General features: G+C 45.1%; 1 protein-coding gene across 1 annotated transcript in view; it reads right to left on the minus strand.

The window, feature by feature from the left end:
- The window catches only part of CIT (citron rho-interacting serine/threonine kinase), a 169,668-nt gene that overhangs the window by 16,792 nt on the left and 133,886 nt on the right, over nt 1–18,990 (minus strand). The window contains exons 24-31 of the mRNA XM_065889532.1: nt 17,729–17,926; nt 16,533–16,726; nt 13,523–13,658; nt 11,324–11,428; nt 5,818–5,958; nt 5,284–5,391; nt 3,471–3,633; nt 3,042–3,206 (exon numbers count right to left, since the gene is read on the minus strand). Coding sequence (XP_065745604.1) covers nt 3,042–3,206; nt 3,471–3,633; nt 5,284–5,391; nt 5,818–5,958; nt 11,324–11,428; nt 13,523–13,658; nt 16,533–16,726; nt 17,729–17,926 — 1,210 coding nt within the window. The remainder of the gene's footprint in view (nt 1–3,041; nt 3,207–3,470; nt 3,634–5,283; nt 5,392–5,817; nt 5,959–11,323; nt 11,429–13,522; nt 13,659–16,532; nt 16,727–17,728; nt 17,927–18,990) is intronic.

Consider the following 18,990-nt stretch of genomic DNA (forward strand, 5'->3'; position numbering starts at 1 on the left):
AACAGGAAAAGTGTTCACAAATCACCCCTCTGACAAGGAGTTTAGAGAATATAGGAAGAACTATAGGAAGAACGGAATATAGAAAGAACAAGAATATAGGAAGAACTCTTATGAAGCAAGAGGAAAAAGACAACCCAATTAAAAAACGGGCAAAAGATCTGAAAAGACATCTCTCCAAAGAAGATAAATAAATGGCCGAGAAGCACAGGAAAACATGCTCAACGTCATTCATCATTAGGGAAATGCAAATAAACACCACAGTGAGATACTAGCTGACGCTCGCTGGGTTATCCAGACTCAAAAATATGGAAAATGCATGTTGGTAAAGATGTGGAGAAATGAAGGTCCTCATACGCTGCTGGTGGGAAAGCAAATGGTGCAGCCATTTTGGAATCCAGTTTGGTCGTTCCCCATAAAGTTAAACACAGAGTTACCAGATGACCCAGCAATTCCACTCCTAGGTCTACACACCCAAGAGAACTGAAAACATTATGTAGCCACAAAAATTTGTGCACAGATGTTCACAGCAGCATTATTTATGATAGCCAAAAAATGGAAACAACCTAAATGTCCATTGATGGATTAATACAGAAACAAGATGTGATAACCACACAATAGAATATTATTCAGCAATTAAAAAAATGAAGTACTGATAAATACAAGATGAACGAATCTCAAAAACATTATGCTCTATGAAAGAAGCTAGACACAAAAAGTCATACGTGGTATGATTCATTTATAGGAAACGTCCAGGATAGCAAATCCATGGAGACAGAAAGCAGACTGGTGGTTGTCAGAGGCTCCATGAAGGGGGAAATGGGAAGCAACTGCCAATGGGTATAGGGTTGTTTTGTTTTTTGTTTTTTTTCTTTTGTGGGGGGGGTTGGACCAAAAATGTTTAAAAATTAGAATGTGATGGTTGCATAGCCTTGTGAACTTACTAAAAAACAATGAATTATACATTTCAAACAAACAAATTGTATAGTATGTGAATTATATCTCAATAAAGCTGTTAAAAAACATTAGAGCACGTTAGTGACGGATTGTAAAATTACTTTAACACTAACAGATGTGTCTAGATTTATATGAACCAAATTAAAATCACCATTATCTGGTTACTAGGAATTAGGTTTTATTTAAGAACACATCACTGGCAGCAGGTTCTTAATACAATGGCATAGGTATTTGTGAGCATAGAGAAACATATGCTTCTAAGTCAGTTGTTTATAAATATTTTAGTCATACACGGTTTGTTTTCCACATGAAGTCATGGATCTGGAGCTTTTCAGAATCGTTTAAAGATCACTATTCTGAATTACAGAATTTCTGATTATTCAATACATAAACTGACTGAAGAATTCTCACTTCATGCCCAGTTCTTTCATGAATAACCTCCTTTTTTAAAAAACCCAACTTTTAAGCCTCAAACAACTGATTCTTACATTTATAGTCCAGTCAGTTAAAATTAACAAGATTGACTTTTTTTCATTTAGAAGGCCCCCTTCTCAATAGTGACCTAACTAGCTAAAGGCAGCTTTAAATAGAAGAATTCAGGATCCATATTTCTGAATCCAAATTGATTTCTCCATATAATGCTATTCCTGTTCCTTTATCAGAAAGTCACGAGGAATAAATAACATAAATGCACTTTGACACTGTGAACAAGCCACGCACATAAAGGAGATGCTTCGAGTATTCCAAACCACTCAGGGAGCTGCTCTATGCAGCCTCATTGAAGGACACGGGGGCCAGAAATGATTTTCTTCTGTGTTACCAGCTCCACTTTGATGACTGTAAGAGTGAAGCTCTTTGATTCAAAGTGTTATGTAAACATAGGAAATGAGATGACATCATCGCTGAAGAAAACAACAACAACAAAATCCCATCGAGATTGGCAGCTTAAGTGGGTTGATAGTGGGACTTCCCTGGAGGTCCAGTGGTTAAGACTCCACGCTTCCACTGCAGGGGGCAAGGGTTCAATCCCTGGTAGGGGAACTAAAATCCCTCATGCCGCACAGCAGGGCCAAATATAAGTAAATAAGATAAAGTGCGTAGCTGGTGATACCATGATATTAAACCATAGCTCTACTCCACTCTCTGTATGACTTTCCAAACCACCTTCCTTGGCTTTTTTTTTTTTTTTAAGTCCTTTCCGTCTCTAGGTGAACAGAGTACTTTTAAGCCCACAAAGTAAAACTCCTCACACCACTGGTATAAATTGGCACAAATTATCAACTTTCAAAATGAACATAACCTTTAACCTGATTCATTTCCCAAGGACTTACCCTACAGTTGTAGCACCCACAGAGCTGCAGGGTATTCACTGCAGGATACGTATGGAAACAAGGAACTGGAAATAACCTAAATGCCCATCAACAGGGGTCTGGATTAATAGGTGAATCATATACCTCCCACCATGGAAGACCACACAGCCCTCTAGAAGGACGGGGTCGATCCACGAAACTGGCTAAGACAGCATTTTAACTAAAAGAAGAAAGATGTTCTGCAGTGTATAGCAGCGGCCCCCAACCTTTTTGGCACCAGGGACCGGTTTCGTTGAAGACGATTTTTACAGGGACCGGTGCGGGGGGCGGGGGGTAGGGGATGGTTCGGGTGGTAACGCGAGCAATGGGGAGCGGGGATGACGCTTCGCTCGCTCGCCCGCTGCTCACCTCCTGCTGTGCGCCCGGTTCCTAACAGGCCACGGACCGGTACCGGTCCACAGCCCGGGGGTTGGAGACAGTGGGCTATGATATTTATGAAAGACAAAAGGACTGAGAAAAATATGTTATTTTCTCCTGCCTCTTAAAGATGATTATATAAGACACCTGCATAATACAGACATGCAGTTATGTGCATGAACGATGGCTAGAAGAGCACAATGGTTGACTCTGGGTAAGGGAACCGGGGTGGGGAGAAGGCTGACTTCTTACTCTTTATCCTTTAGTGTTATTACTTGTCATTTTCACCTTAGGTCTGCATTTCTCAGTCCATTTTAAAAAATGTCGATGCATGTCCAGTGGCCCCTTTTGAGGACATACCCTCTGGAGTCGAAGACTCCTTCCTGCGGCTGGACGGCGGGGCGAGCAGGCTCAGGGCACTGGGCTGGTGCTCGGGCGACCGCACGATGGCGGACATGGCGATCTGCTGCCTGGCGGTGGCCGGCGTGGACGGGTGCGGGTGGTCTGCGGCTTTCCGGTGGGCTGCTGGGGAGAGATGGGTCCAACGCCTTTCGGTTAGCAGGGTCCCCGAGAGGCCCCAACCAGGTGGACCGCCCCGGGGGCTGGCTATCAAAGGCCCGAGACCAAAAGGACACACAGGGTGCCCGATCGGCAATGCCAAGGATGCCGTGAATCGTTCAGACGCGGGATGTCTGGGCTGTCACCACGAGGCTGAACTAGTCTCGGCCAATCTCCTTGAGATCGGTCCTCTGCCTCGTCCACCGCACTTGGCTTCGAGGGCACCCGTACCTTCCTCCCGGGCGGAGCGGAGCTCGATGCGGGTCTTCTGCAGGGCTTCCTCGAGCTCCGCGCAGCGAGCTTTCTCCTTCTCCAGAGCCACCTTCAGCTCATTGTACTGCAGAGGAACCTGTGTGGGCAAAGCAGGGTCCTCTTTCCGTCGACTAAATAAACCCTAGCAATGGAAACAGAGATATCTCCTAACTCCTGGAAATTGGCACTGGGAACTAGTGAAAGGAACTCTGCCTCGGGAGGAGCAGACCACGGGAGCCGGGCACATACTCACTGCAAGCGGGCTTAGTAAAAATGGCATGTGAAGGGGGAGGGGGGGACCGAGCCACAGCCCCTCCCAGCCGGCTGGAAAAAAAATAGGGGCGTGGAAGTTTTCACCGAGAGGGTCAGAGATGCTTGAATTGCCACCACCTCTTCCTTTAGCATTCCCAAGAAGGAGAGCCATTTCCTGAGCCTTTACCCTCAAAAAGTGGAAGTGGAGGATGGAAAGGAGACATGGTTCAGAAATCACTCTCGCCTTGAATTTGTCTCGTGATGCTTAGTTACAAGATACAGAGATGAGTATTTTTTTTTTAAAGGCAGCAAAAAAAATTAAAAAATGGAATACTAAAATAATGTCACCACAAGGGGCTTATGCAAAAAACATGCAAATGGAACATGTATTGTACATGGGAAAGAAAAGTATAACGTAGGGTAATGGGAGTGAAAACTAACCAAAAAAATACACGGAAGCACCCTGACTACATCAAGTGACAAACTCAGATAACAGTCCACTGATGAAATGAAATAGATTCTGTATCATCAGCACCAACAGGCACGGCCACACAGCACACAAGGAAACCCTCCTCCACAACCACCACTGCTGCTCTGGTGCCTTCCCGTAAAGAGAACAAAGGGACCAAGAGACCGGCCGCCTCCTTCAGCCCACTCCCCGGTATCCTGTCATCGGAGGCCTTCCCTGTACCACCGCCAGTGCTACTCTGGCATCTGGGTGCCTTGGGAAGAAGCTTCAAGCTCCTTAGAGACCTTCTGGAACTGAGAACACATGACCAAACCTTCAGTGGTTCAGGGAAGCATGCTTTGGGCTTATTAAAAATCTTCCCATGTGTGCCTATATATCACCCTGTCCATCTGTTTCTTTTGGTCATTGTTTTCAATTTATATGTTACAATTTTAAAGGGATGGAGCCGCACCCCGTGGAAGGGACAGCTATCCAGTCAGACACTTTGGGCAGGTCACGTCAGCTCTCTGGGTCCCAGTCTCTTCTTGAGCCAATCAGAAGGACTGAGCAGATGATGGCTAGTTTTTCTGGAGTCCCGTACACGTGACCTGAGAATCCTTCTACGGCCCCATACAGATGACATATTAAAACCTCTGGAATCCTATTCCCATGACCTAAGAACCCCTCTCTGTCTAGAATCCCATACAAGTGACCTGTAATCTCTCCAGAGTCCTGTACATGTGAGCAGGGAACCCCTCTGGAGTCCAGGACGCTGACCTGAGTATAAACCTTCCTCTCTGCTACCTTCCCCACGCCAGCTGCCTGGGAAAAAACTATCACTGCCTTCACAGAGGAAGGCATGACAACTTTAAAGGCCATGAACACAAAATGGTGTATTACAGACTCGAGAGTGATAGCTTCTCTTGAAGAGCTATTCTGATGATCCCAAAGCCTCTTTTTCAACCCCAAACAAAACAAGATGCATTTTGTTTTCTCTGATGTTCCTAGGATTATCTATCCCAGTGGTCTTTATAGAATCACCACGATTGAGCAAAACTGTCAGCTCCCCGCTTTTCAAACCCTCTGACCCACCTTTTTCTTTTTAGCAGGTTGGTCCATTTTGGCTTGCAGAAAATCGATGAGTTTGGTTTGTTGAGAAATAGTGCCTTCCATTTTCACCTTTTCATGAGAATAGAGAACCTAAAATTTGTGAAAACGAAAAGCACCTCAGACACCGAAAGAAGTATACTTTTAACCTCGGTACTTTAAGAAAATAAAAAATAAAGTTGTTACAATATTAACATACGAAAAATTCAACCCAAGCCACACTGGGCCAATTTTTATTTACTTAGTTCTGATCTTACTGCCCACCATCCCCCCAAAAAAGATGGACTGAAGTACGCACAGAAATGTGAAAAGCAAAAAATAGCAAATGGCAAGTAGGAGAATCTAGAGGGTGGTCATGATAGAAATTTCCCAGCTTCTCTGAACGTTAGAAAATTTTCATAATAAAATACTGGGAAAAACACACAACATGAAGATACTGCCCATTTGACCAGACAGATGGCTTTTGGCCATCATGCTTTGCTCCTGCAGACCCTTTAAGTTCCCTTTGCCAGTTCTCACCTGAATGTTCTCTAGCTGATATTCCAGATCACTCCTTTCTGTCTTCAGCAGATCAGCCCGATCTAGAGCTTCTTGTAGCCCTTGAGTCAGACGGAAAATATGACTCTTTTGCATGTCCATCTGCTGCTGTAACTTGGCTTGCTGGTGGGAAGAGAGGCAGGAGAGGCTTCATACCACACACAAAGCAACGTGCTCCCTCACTGTCCCTATTACAAACTAATTTCAGACATGGCACCAAAAGCTCGGCTCATTCCGGAATGACCAACTGTCTGCTATTCCAAAATGACACACGTGCAGTTAAAAAGAGCTGGCACAGAACTCTCTGATGGCCAGCCACTCACAAGGTGCCCACTGCAACAGGAAGTCCAGACTGGTGGGTCTGCCTTCCCAATCAGAGTTGCAGTTAAGGGTATTTTGGTACTTCATAGTACGGGCCATCTGAGTTGACATCTAAGGCAGTATGACTTAATGCCATGACAGCCACGTTCTGATTTGTCCTTATTTTTTTTTCTTTAAGATCTCAATTGCTGTTAAGAGAACTCACTTTGTGATTCTCCGTGTGGAATATACAAAGGAGAGTCAGGGCTTCCCTGGTGGCACGATGGATAAGAATCTGCCTGCCAATGCGGGGGACATGGGTTCGATCCCTGGTCTGGGAACATCCCACATGCCACGGAGCAACAAAGGCCGTGCGCCACAACTACTGAGCCCATGTGCCTAGAGCCCGTGCTCCGCAACAAGAGAAGCCACCACAATGAGAAGCCCGCGCATGGCAACACAGTAGCCCCCGCCCGCCACAACTAGAGAAAGCCCACGCACAGCAATGAAGACCCAACGCAGCCAAAAATAAAAACAAACAAATAAATAAATTGATTAAAAAAAAAAACAAAGGGTCATAGCACCTCTAACTCAAACAGCACCTCGTCAGGGTGTGGGACCAACAAGCACACCAACAGCCACAGTCGCAGGAGATATTTCTACCATGTGGGGAGGAAGGAAGATCCCAGGTTCAGTACAAGTGTCGGTAAAACCCAAGGAAAACGTTTATTTGTTTAGGACATTGGAAATCGCTTTGTGCTGGAAATCTCTCTCCAATTTTTTTTACAATGGAAGTCAACCAGAAAACAGAGCAGGCTATAAAGATACTGGGTTTATGACTCTCTTTCCTAAAATGCTTCTGTTTCTAAAAAGCAAGAAAGAGCAGCTATCCTGACAAGATGCTGCTTGATTTCACCCAACCCCTTGGGTCCAATCTAACCACACCACCAGTGGCCCAAATAATCCCTTCCCTGGTGGCCTAGAGCCTCTGCGGCCTTAAGGACAAAGGGCTGGTAAAGAGCTATAACCATCAGCACGGGAGTTTCCCAGCAGGCGAGGGCAAACCTCGGTGGCCCACGCCCCAGCCGGCCAAAGGCTACTGATGACCTCGGAATCTGCTGAAACCTTGCTACCTTATTTCTCTTCCCTCCACCGATGCTTGTCTTTCCATTTCTACTCCTCACCTGCCCTTCCTCTTGAGAGGCAGCTGATTCCCTGAGGCATCATGGTGTCATGGAAAAGAACCTGGGCTTTAGAACGTTCCAGACCCTGGTTCAAATCCTGACTTTAACTCTTATCAGTCCTGTGACCAGGGGCAGCTCACTGCCTCTCAGACCCTCAGTCTCTTCATCTGTAAGTGGGGGTAATAACTCCCTTCACTGGTTGACACACCAAGCACAGTGCCCAGCATACAGCACATGCTCAATGAATCTTAGCACTGCCTCCTTCGTCTGTCTTTCTTCCCTCCATCCCGTTCAGGTGCGCCCCCCCTCACCTTTCCATCTTCCTTTCCTGCCCGAACCTACTCCGACAGCCTCTCCCCATCAGTCCTCCATAAAGCAGGATACTAACTTATGATCACCTGCCCTGTGTGCGTGACCTGGAATTTCTGAATCAAACCACAGAACCCCCTAAAATACAGGGAAAGAAAGAGAGAAAACAGCTAAGATAATCTCCTCCAGGGAGCTATCTGTCCCCTGTAGCACAAATGATTACTTCTTGCAAATTATCCACTTTAGTTTCTCTCCACTATTTTAGGACAACACTAATTACTAGGCAGGAAGCAGAGAAACAAGTGCTAGGGACAAGACTCTGTTTGGTGACAGCCAGGCCCAAAATATTTCTCTAGAATCAACACATCAACTGTCCATTAGCTTTCCAGGAAATAGGCTACTTATTTACTACAATAGAAAACAAGAGTGACATCTGTGCTCAATGAAATGTTTTACAAAACCATTAACCTGCTTCCCAGAGAGAGGTAAATGGAGGCTGTTCCCAGTCAGTGTTAGAATGAAAAGAGGGCTCTAGCCACGTGCTTAGATCTGTCCCCCAATTTTACGAGGGTGACAGGAAACTGGGTGGAAGCACAAAGGAACTAGATGACAGAACCAGAGCATGAAACAACTCTGGTGGCTGGGAAGATGGGTCAAAACCAACAAGAGAAGGTTTAATATCAACTGAATAAAGAAAGATGTTTAAAAAAAAAAAAAACTTGTAGAAGGGCTGGTGGTGATTTAACAGATCGATGGGTGTCAGCAGTGTGCTAAAGCCACACAAAGAGCTTGCGTCACTGGCAGAGATATTCAGAGCCCAGAATGGAAGTGGAGATAACCCACTATTCTGTGCTGTTCAAACCACAGGGCCTTCTAGAAACTCTCTTCGGAAAGATAAATCTATCAGAAAAGAACATCCCAAACATGGAAGGATTTCAAGTGTTCCATTTAGAAAAGAGAAGGGAATATGGAGTGGGAAAGCTACAGAGATATCGAATCAGCTGTCACAGAGATGATAAAATAAAAAGTAGTAGTTCTCTCACAGAAGTGTCACAAGGACTATAGGAGTTAATTCATGGAAAGTACTCAGAAAAGCACCTGGCACATAGTACGTGCTAATTAAACATTAGTTATTTTGATTACTAGTCAAGTGATTTGATCATTAATCAGTATTAACCTCCTACTTTGGTTGGAAATATGAGACTACACCCTGTTTTCAAATGCTTCGATGTAATAGAACCAATGGTTGGAAGTTACAGGCTTTAGTTTACAATAAGAAAGGACTTTTCAAGAGTTACAGGTGCCAGAAAAATGAGCTGGGATGTCTAAAGTCACTCTAAATTTTGATACTGAGGCCAAGGTTCACCGAGGCCCACCTATGAGGAGGGTTGGGAAAGGGACTCTCTACCTTGGAAGGGGATTAACTCGACAGGATTAGCAAGTGGACTCTGAGCTCTGGCATCACGTCCAAGAGACTAATCATGCCTGTAAAGGGCAGTGTCAGAAAAGCTTCTGAGGCCATTTCTGGCCCGAGAGAAAAGATCTGGGAGAAAGATCCATTAGTGCCCAAGACAGGAATAATAAAGGAAACAGCGGTGCAAGTGCTGGGAATTGGCACTAAATGACACACAAAAATTCTTTCCAACTCTGAGGCACTGATTCTGACCCCATTTACAAGAACCTGCACCTGATGGAGGGGAGAGCCAGGCTGAGCCCCCGGTCTCCTGCTTACAGAGGGCCCACCACAAGCCAGCATGCCAGCTGCGTTCCGGACAATAAAGATTGTTCTTAGTTCCCTAATGGTTTCGGCTGTCAGTGAGATCTGCCTCCCATTCAATGGCAGCCAGACAGACATCTGCTCAAAAAGCCCTCTGTGAGGTGCAGAATGGAGAACTGGAAACGTTCCCAGGTAGTTTTAGAAGTGAGAACAAGGGAACTGAATCAGGATTCCAGCCTGCTCTTCCTAGCCCTGCCATTGACTCACCATGTAACCTCGGACCAAAGCACTGAGCTGTTGGGGCCTCCTTCCTTGAAAGGAAAAGAGGACAGGCGAGAACACTGATTATTTCTGTTCCTCCTGTTTCCAACAGGTGCCTCAAGTGGGGGTGTTGCCTATTCATTCCAGATAAAAGACCATCATTCTCTATCTGACCACCGGGGTGATTTGTCAATTTCTATTATAATGTTCTTAGTCACCTTTGGTGAATTTCCCACCCACGTGTGTGTGTGTGTGTGTGTGTGTGTGTGTGTGTGTGTAATTGATTTTATTTAAAAACTTTTTGTTGTGGTAAAATGTACATAAAAGTTACCACTTTAATCACTTTTCATTGCACAGTTCTGTGGCAGTAAGTACATTCACATGGCTGTACATCACCATCATCCATCTCCAGGACTTTCCAAAACTCCCACCCATATTTTTTAAAGCCTCATTCTATAAAACATTTTACATTCACCTGCAAAATTTTCACCACACTTTTCGAACTTAATAGTATAGTCATATTATTTCTACCAGCAGGGGCTACAGGTAGCACACAATAAAACCTCAATTCACCAGAATAGATAATCTGGCTAATTCAACCGTCAGGCTCACTGTGGCTTAAACAGAACACTCTTGGAGTCCAACTTCTTGTGAAATATCTTTATAAAGTGCATTTGTCCTGATAGGTCAATTCTAATGAACAAAGCCGAATTATCAGTGATTCAACTAAACCAGGGCTTTGGTTGGGAGTGGGAAGTTGTCATCAGTTTAAACAGAGATTTTCAGAATTCTGTTAAAAGGTACAGGAAATAATATAAGGAATGGATTGGTTTAGGAGACCAATTTGAGCTTTTTGTTTTGTGTCTCGAAAGCACGGCATCATTTTTTTAAACTGAATTAACTGGGTGTTCAAAAGCCTTCATGAGATTTGGCACTCAGTGTAATCTGATCAGGTCTCTGCCCCGTACACAAAGCTAATTACATGGTTGTCCTATCAGCCTGCAAACGTCATGTACTTTGGACATAAACTCTAAAGAAGAATTAACTCAATATCCATGTGCCTGCATATTTAATAAACTTCCACCTGGTACAGACTCGCTGTGTACTAGACACGCCATTAAGCACCATTTGGGAGGACACAATGACAAAGAGGACCCCGGCCTTCGTAACACATTCTTTTAACGTGTTAAACACCTTTAAGAAAGTATCCGGGACTTCCCTGGTGGCGCAGTGGTTAAGAATCTGCCTGCCAAGGCAGGGGACACGGGTTCCAGCCCTGGTCTGGCAAGATCCCACATGCCGCGGAGCAACTAAGCCAATGCACCACAACTACTGAGCCTGTGCTCTAGAGCCCACGAGCCACAACTACTGAAGCCAGCGCACCTAGAACCCATGCTCCGCTACAAGAGAAGCCACCGCAACGAGAAGCCTGCACACCACAACGAAGAGTAGCCCCCGCTCGCCGCAACTAGAGAAAGCCCACGCAGCGACAAAGACCCAACGCAGCCATAAATGAATGAATAAATAAATAATACAACAAAAAGATATAATGAAATAAAATTTTTTAAAAAAAGGAAGTATCCGGTGACCACCTTACTCTTCCTGGAAAATTCCACTTTGAAATCTGAACACCTTAATTTGGATCTGCCCACCTGAAGACAACAGATATTCACTTGAGAGTCCACCCGGCTCTATTTGCCCGGCGTTTTACACTCACCTCTTCCAGAAGCCTTTGTTTGAGCTCTCGTTCCGTCTCCAGCTTCTGTTGTAAACTTCGGGCATTCATTTCAAGCATGGCGTGTTTCTTCTCCAGGTCATTGAGCTGGACATTTGGAAAAAATTGGCCGTGACACCACATTTAGTAATGTCAGACGCTAACAACTTCTGCAAATATCCACAAACCTTCTCAGGTAAAGAATAATCAAGTTCTAAAGGTCAGAACATAAATACTGGTTTTTTAAAAGTATATGACAAATGTCCATGTCATAGATAAGCCTTATGTGCGTTATTCTATGAGGAGAGAATATTATTTCTAAGGGATGGGTCATATGTAGGAGGATGACTTCTCAAGAATTTATTTATCTGACATGCTTTGGCTGAATTAAATAATCACATTCTGAATGCTTACTACTCGCATAGGATAATATCAGGAGCTTTGGATGAAAGGACAGACAAGCTCTCTCAAGGATCTTACATCAGGTCACAAAGGCAGAGGGTGGCGCCATAACTAGACACGTATACAAATAGTGACTGCTTTGTCAGGTGAAGATTTTGATAAGAGGTACGGAGAAGAGAAATTCATCCTGAAAGACTAGTCGTCAAGAGAAGATGGGGTCAGAATGTCTAGAGTCTTAAAGGATGGGTAGGACTTTGCTATAGAATACTTTAAGAACAGTCAGGTAAAAAAAAATATCCTTCAAGCTAAACACAAAAGGGTTCATTTATTTCTAAATAATATATTTACTTTCCTCACGGTCAAATAATATATTTACTTTCCTTATGGTTAAAAAAAATAGTAAGCCAATACCAGGAGGGTTCCTGAGTAACAAGCTCTAGCCTTGAATCTGATCATATTATTTCTATGAAATTCTGGTAAGAAAATAATCACAGATGTCCATAAAGATTTATGTTCATCATAGTGTTATTTATGATGGCAAAAACAAAAAAATGGAAGAAACTCAAATTTTCAACACAAGTGGAATCATTAAAATAGGTGCCTCAGGCTTCCCTGGTGGCGCAGTGGTTGAGAGTCCGCCTGCTGATGCAGGGGACACGGGTTCGTGCCCCGGTCCGGGAAGATCCCACATGCCGCGGAGCGGCTGGGCCCGTGAGCCATGGCCGCTGAGCCTGCGCGTCCGGAGCCTGCGCTCCGCAGCGGGAGAGGCCACAACAGTGAGAGGCCTGCGTACTGCCAAAAAAATAAAAAATAAAAACTAGGTGGCTCTGTGTAATTGATGTTTCTAGAACTACATGTTCAGAAAAGATTCACTAATTCAGGAAAAGACCCTAGTTATGTGATGTTTACAAAAATATGTAAAGCTGTTTATATAGTAAGAACCTAAATTTATAAATAAATATTTATATGTATATACAAATTCACCAAGATAACAGTGATGACAGCTTACCAGTCATTTTTTTCTTGACTTTTCTGTGGTTTCTATATCTTCCACAATGACCCCAAATAATCACTTTTATAATCATGAAATTACAAAGTTACACAAAATTCAGAGGTTAGATTTCTACTTTATATTATGTGTGTGTGTGCATGTGTGTGTGTGCAAAAGGGTGTGTATGTATGAGGCTATGCGTATACATGAAATTCCTCAGACCTTTTGCTATCTAAAATATTGAAGCACCTATTCGAAATCTCTTTTAAGATTAGATAAAAATCTCCAAACACTGGTATGTCACTTTGTAAATACAGAATACAGAGTGCTAGGTGGACAGAACACGTGTATTTCCAACGTGAAATACTGAGAACCTGCACCATCCTCAGATCCTACCGTGTCCCTGGACTTAGAACCCAGAGAGGCTGAGGCTTCCTGTCATTGCAGCAATGGGATGAGCATGAGTCCTCAACACTCCCCGCTCCCCAAGGATGTTCGACATTAGACCCATGAAGGCGTCTAGAAATCAAATGCCAGAAAGCAAGAGTGTCGTGCACCCAGATCAAAATCCCGACCTCAGGGGCCCTGACAGGCAGATGTGAGGAAGTCACTGACCGACTCTGACACCCTAATACCTGCCCCCCTCACCCACGCTACTGGCAACAGAGGGCGGCCCACAGGGAAGCATAATCGCACGACTCTGTTTATGAAACATGCTGACCATTGATCGCATGTGACTGTGTGTCAGGCACACCTGCTAAAAGGAGGTGCACACGTGTATCTAAAGGGCAGGAGGGACAGGGGCTGACCTTGTCGGAGAGACTCTCGGCCTTCAGCTTCTGTTCCTTGAGAGCCTGCTGCAGGGCCAGAATCTCAGCCTTGTGCTCCTTCACTGCCAGCTCGACCACCTGGCGCGACTCGGTGATCCGCTGATCGGCCCTCGCCCTGCGGGGAAATATGGGCACGTTCAGAAGCCCCACCATCGCCGCCCTGCAGGAAGGGAGCTGGTCCAGCTCGGGCCCTGCTAAACAACCAAACAGACTGTGGGCTGGCGAGATGCCCAACCCAACCCAACCCCTTGTTCTGAATTATGTCTTGTTTTCTGACCACGTTCAGAGTGAAGATGTGACCCACTTTAGGCCCTGGGTAAAAATACTCTTCACAGGTAAAGTTCCTGTGAATATATATGCACTTGGAAAGGCTGAAGGCGATAAGGCATCTTTCCAAATGCAACTGGGTTGGAGAAGACGTCACAAGACTGTCACACCCTCCTACGGGAGCAGGAAGGGAATGAGGGCCTGCTGAAGGAACACAGGGTGCGGAGGGCCACGCAAAGCCCCATGTGAGCAAACACTTCCTCTCCTTAAAGTACATGCAAGAGGTGAAGTGTTCTGGGTGCTCCTCAAGAAACTGAAACTTGAACCTGACAGATGTATCAATATCTGTAAATAAGGTGAAAGAATAGAAAAACTGGAAGCAAACTAGAAAAATCACTGCCCCTCCCCCCTTTAGGTCTTATGCTTTGCTGCTTCCACACCTGGGCTTGTACAGGCTCCTCCACTGGCAGCTCTCCTTCCCCACCCAACAAATCCAAATCTTACTCAGACTTCAAGGGTAAACTCAAAGACCACGTCCACCATAGAACCTTTCCCAGTTTCCCTCTCAGAAGCAACCTCTCCTTGTTGTCCCCTGAGCATAAAGGTATTTCTCGCCTGGCACAGCCCACTCTCTATTTTAGGTGTAGTTTACCTCCTCCAGTAGACTCTTAGCCTCTTGAAGACAATTAAGAATTATATTTTACTCATCTCAGGTCCCACATAATACCAAAATAGAGGGAGGAAAGAAACGGGGGTGGGTAGCCAAGATCTTTCACAATTGCCCCTGAAAGTATACATGAAATGTCTTCCCAAGCACAGCCCATGATTACACCTTCCACGTGTGATTGTGAATTTCTTGATGCTATGGTCAGATTCCGTCCCCAAAACTGTCTCTGAAGGATTCTAGAAACAGCTGGCATAAAGGCTGGACTTGCAGGTGGGAGGGAGGGGGTCTGTGTGAGGGCAGCCAGAACGTATGGTGAGGACGGGGGAGCCCAAGAGTTTGGAGGGAAACAGCAACAGAAGGTCTTAAACCAGCAGCCCCCTTACATCAGCAAGTACCCTAAATGGGAAGATGTCTAAAAGGGGAAGATTTTTACCAGTTTCTCTTGAAACTTATAGGTCCTCTTTGCTTCCAGTCTTTTCTAGTTTGATTTAGCACAGATTATACATCCAAGACAGTGATGAGTCTACTTTATGATCAAGCAAATGTGGGAAATACTAAAATGAATCTGATAGAGTCCTAATAAATGATAAATATTTCCAGGTATAGTTTATCTTGTTTACAGAGTTCAGAGTGGACTTCCCTGGTGATGCAGTGGTTGGGAATCTGCTTGCCAATGCAGGGGACACAGGTTGAAGCCCTGGTCCGAGATCCCACATGTCACGGAGCAACTAAGCCCGTGCGCCACAACTACTGAGCCTGCGCTCTAGAGCCCAAGAGCCACGACTACTGAAGCCCGCGCACCCTAGAGACTGTGCGCCACAACTACTGAGCCCATGCACTGCAACTACTGAAGCCCGCATGCTGCAACTACTGAAGCCCACGCACCTAGAGCCCGTGCTCCGCAACAAGAGAAGCCACCACAATGAGAAGCCCGTGCACCGCAACTAAGAGTAGCCCCCACTCGCCGCAACTAGAGAAAGCCCGCGCGCAGCAATGAAGACGCAACGCAGCCAAAAGAAAGGAGTTGAGAGTACCGCAGGAAGGCAAGTTTCAGAGGAAGGTGATATTAGCGAGGTTATGGGGGGAGGGATAGGATTCAGCTGGGCAGACATGAAGCCACGGGGCGAATACCAGCCCGTAGGTGTCTCTGCACAAACTAAGAAAGGCACATGTTCTTTAAGACTGTTTACTTCCATCTGTTGGTAAACTGTCATAATATACTGATTTTGTTAGTGCAAAAACTGCTGCTGTGAGATGTTAAACTGTCATAATAAATCTTCATATCTATGACGTCTTCAATGCAAACAGCATCCCCAGCAGCATGCAGTACACAACCCTCACACCTGTGACCCCGGCAGGAAGGGAATTCTATGCTGGGAGGACTGTGGGAACACAGAGAAAAGATACTACCGGAAATTATTTCCTACCAAGAAATGGAAAAAAAAAAAAAACTGTTCTTATAGAGCAGTTGTTCTCAAACTGGGGGTGATTTTGCCCCCCCGGGGACACTGGGCAATGTGTGGAGATGTTCTGGATTGTCACAACAGGAGGAAGGAGCCACTACTCGGGTTTAGTGGGGCAAGCCCAGGGGTGCAGCTCGGCATCCTACAGCGCACAGAAGAGTGCCCGCAACAAAGGATCATCCGGCCCAAACTGTCAATAATGCCAAGGTTGGTGTAGAAGGCAAACCTGCATCACAAATGACCAGGATAGAAACAGTGATGGTCTTGCTTCATGGTCACAATGATTAGAAACCCGAGAAAAGAGTTTCTACAAAGAAAGCACTGAGATATTCTCCCTGCTGACTCCCAGGGCCCTGCATGGGGTAAGTGGTCACCATCTACTGCCAAATGGCACTGTCTGTATTTACAATGAGGATGACAGACCCATTCTGGTTTGCACAAGAGTCTCCCAGTTTTAACACTGAAAGTCTTATGTCCCAGGACACTGCTCAGTGCTGGCCAAGCTGGGACAATCGGTTACCCTGCTGGTAGCTCTGAGCTGGATCCTGCTGCTGTCACCTGCCATTGGCTTTCTACCAACAGGAAGGCCCACCTGCTCTGCTTCTCAGTGTCCAGCATCCTCTGTAACTCTCGAACCCGACACTCAAACTGGGACTTCTCGTCACCAAGGACGCTCCTCCAGGCCTCCCACTGCCGCTCTTTTTCCAGCAGCTCGTCGTTCAGGGCTTCCAGGTCCATGACCTGCTCCTCCAGCATTGTGCAGGTAGTCTTCAGAGCCTCCATCGTCTGCAAATCAGTATCACTGAGTTGTGCTTTGTATCAAATGAGGATTTCCCAGATGTTACTTTTGTCAGATCAGTTTCAGAAAAGCAGGAATTTCTAACTATGGTCTGAAAGACACTATCTTTTTCTCCTACAGAATGAGGGGACCAGACAAGAATGGATGAAGGGCCATTTCTGCCGTCATCTTATAGAAAGAACCAGGAGGAAGACCAGGGAAAAGAGACCACACTTAACAATAAAGTGGCTCGGGAATTCCCCGGCGGTCCAGTGGTTAGGACTCTGAGCTCTCACTGCTAAGGGCCAGGGTTCAATCCCTGGTAGGGGAAATAAGATCTCATAGGCCATGCGACACAGCCAAAAAAGAATTTTTTTTAATAAATACATAAAAATAAAGTGGCTCACAGAAGCATTCTATTTTTAATGGTTTTAAATCAAAATCAAAAACAACCACACAAAGGACTTCCCTGGCAGTCCAGTGGTTAAGATTCTGCACTTCCACTGCAGGGGGCACGGGTTCCATAGGGATGGTGGGGAACTAAGATCTTGCATGCTGTGCGGAGCCGCCAAAAAACAAAAAAAAAACCCCAAACCAACTAGACACTTCTAAAAGCCATTTTTAAAACCCACAAGCCTTCAAAACACAGACATGGGCTTCCCTGGTGGCACAGTGGTTGAGAATCCGCCTGCCGATGCAGGGGGCACGGGTTCGTGCCCTGGTCTGTGAGGATCCCACATGCCGCGGAGCGGCTGGGCCTGTGAGCCATGGCTGCTGAGCCTGCGCGTCTGGAGCCTGCGCCCCGCAACGGGAGAGGCCACAGCAGTGAGAGGCCCCCGTACAGCAAAAAAACAAACAAACAAACACAGACATGATTATAAAAAAGAGCCCTTTTACTGGACAGGCTCAGTCTGAAAACCCTTGGGGGAGATGCAACTGGCACCTCCTCTAAAATCTAAAGGGGTTCCAAGTTTCCTGGGGAAGTCTCTGACATTGTTTACAATCCTTACTTGCTTCTGGCTGGTGAGCTGCATCTCCCTCTCCGTGATCTCGCGGCGGAGATGGTCTACTTCGCTTCGCAGCTGTACAATCTCATCACTGGCGCCAGAGGCCTCATCAAGTTGTTTGGACAAGTAGAAATTTTGGTTGTTGAGCTCAGCATTGTCCTCCGTCAGCTGGTTTAGCTGCTCCTCCAGGTCTGTGATTACCTAAGAGGAAAGGAATCCGGTTACGCAGCAAGCAAGTTGATTTGAAATGAGAAATTGCTTCTAGAGCCATCAGCACTTGAACCTACATGATAATGACAATCAGTATGCAGCTCACGTTTGCCCATCCAACCCCTGTGAGCCAAACTCAATCTCCCACACCCGCCCCCTTGGCGCCCAAACACACATATGCTGTGGAAGAACAAGAAATGTCTCGGATTCTTTTCTGACTCAGGATTCATCGGGAAAATATGGTAAAAACAAATCAATCAAAAGTGCCTGCCATATGGAAGGGGCAACTTTAAATGAGATCAAGTTCATGGACGATAATAGAATGTGGAAAATGCAAACTGAGGAAAGAGGAATAGTAGAGAGACTGGTATCACAATCTGCTAATTAAGCTAAAACGCCCAGGACACCATCTACAGGACATTATCCTGGGAAACAGTCTTAGAAAGCAAAAGAAAGTTCTTATCACGGAAGACTGAGTGAAGGACACTAAGAGTTATTTTAATAATATTTTAGGTAATAAATTTAAGTTCATGCAACAAAAGAAAAAAAAATTTAAGGGACTCTCAGAATAATCCTGAAAAATAATACTGTATGACAGCATCACTTTAAATGGTTCTTATTATGCAGCTGGCTATCAGAAAGTGGGAAGGCATGTATATGAAATTGTCATTTTACTGAGAGAGATTTAATCTGGTTTTACTAAATGATTTCCCTGCTCAATGGCAGAATGATTTCAATATCAGCGCATTTAGCTTTCCTGTTCTCTTTGCTGAGGTTTAGTACCAGCACTTGCAAAGGGCTTTTATATATAATACTTTAGAAGTTTAAGGGCAATTTTCTAATAATAGTTGGAATGAGGCGCACTGGCGGTAAATTAAATTTTACATAACTAAAAGGAGTAAATTAAAAGGAAATGCCTCTGAGCCTATGGTTAATTGTTTCCCATTTTCAAACCCAGAGTAGACTTAGTTTCTGAAATGTTGCCACTGTTTCCATGACTAACTCCCTATTTTAACCTATTTTGACTATCAATTAAAAAAAAAAATCTTCCTAGG

This window comes from Phocoena phocoena, chromosome 13 (assembly GCF_963924675.1).
Source record: "Phocoena phocoena chromosome 13, mPhoPho1.1, whole genome shotgun sequence".
Lineage (NCBI taxonomy): Eukaryota > Metazoa > Chordata > Mammalia > Artiodactyla > Phocoenidae > Phocoena > Phocoena phocoena.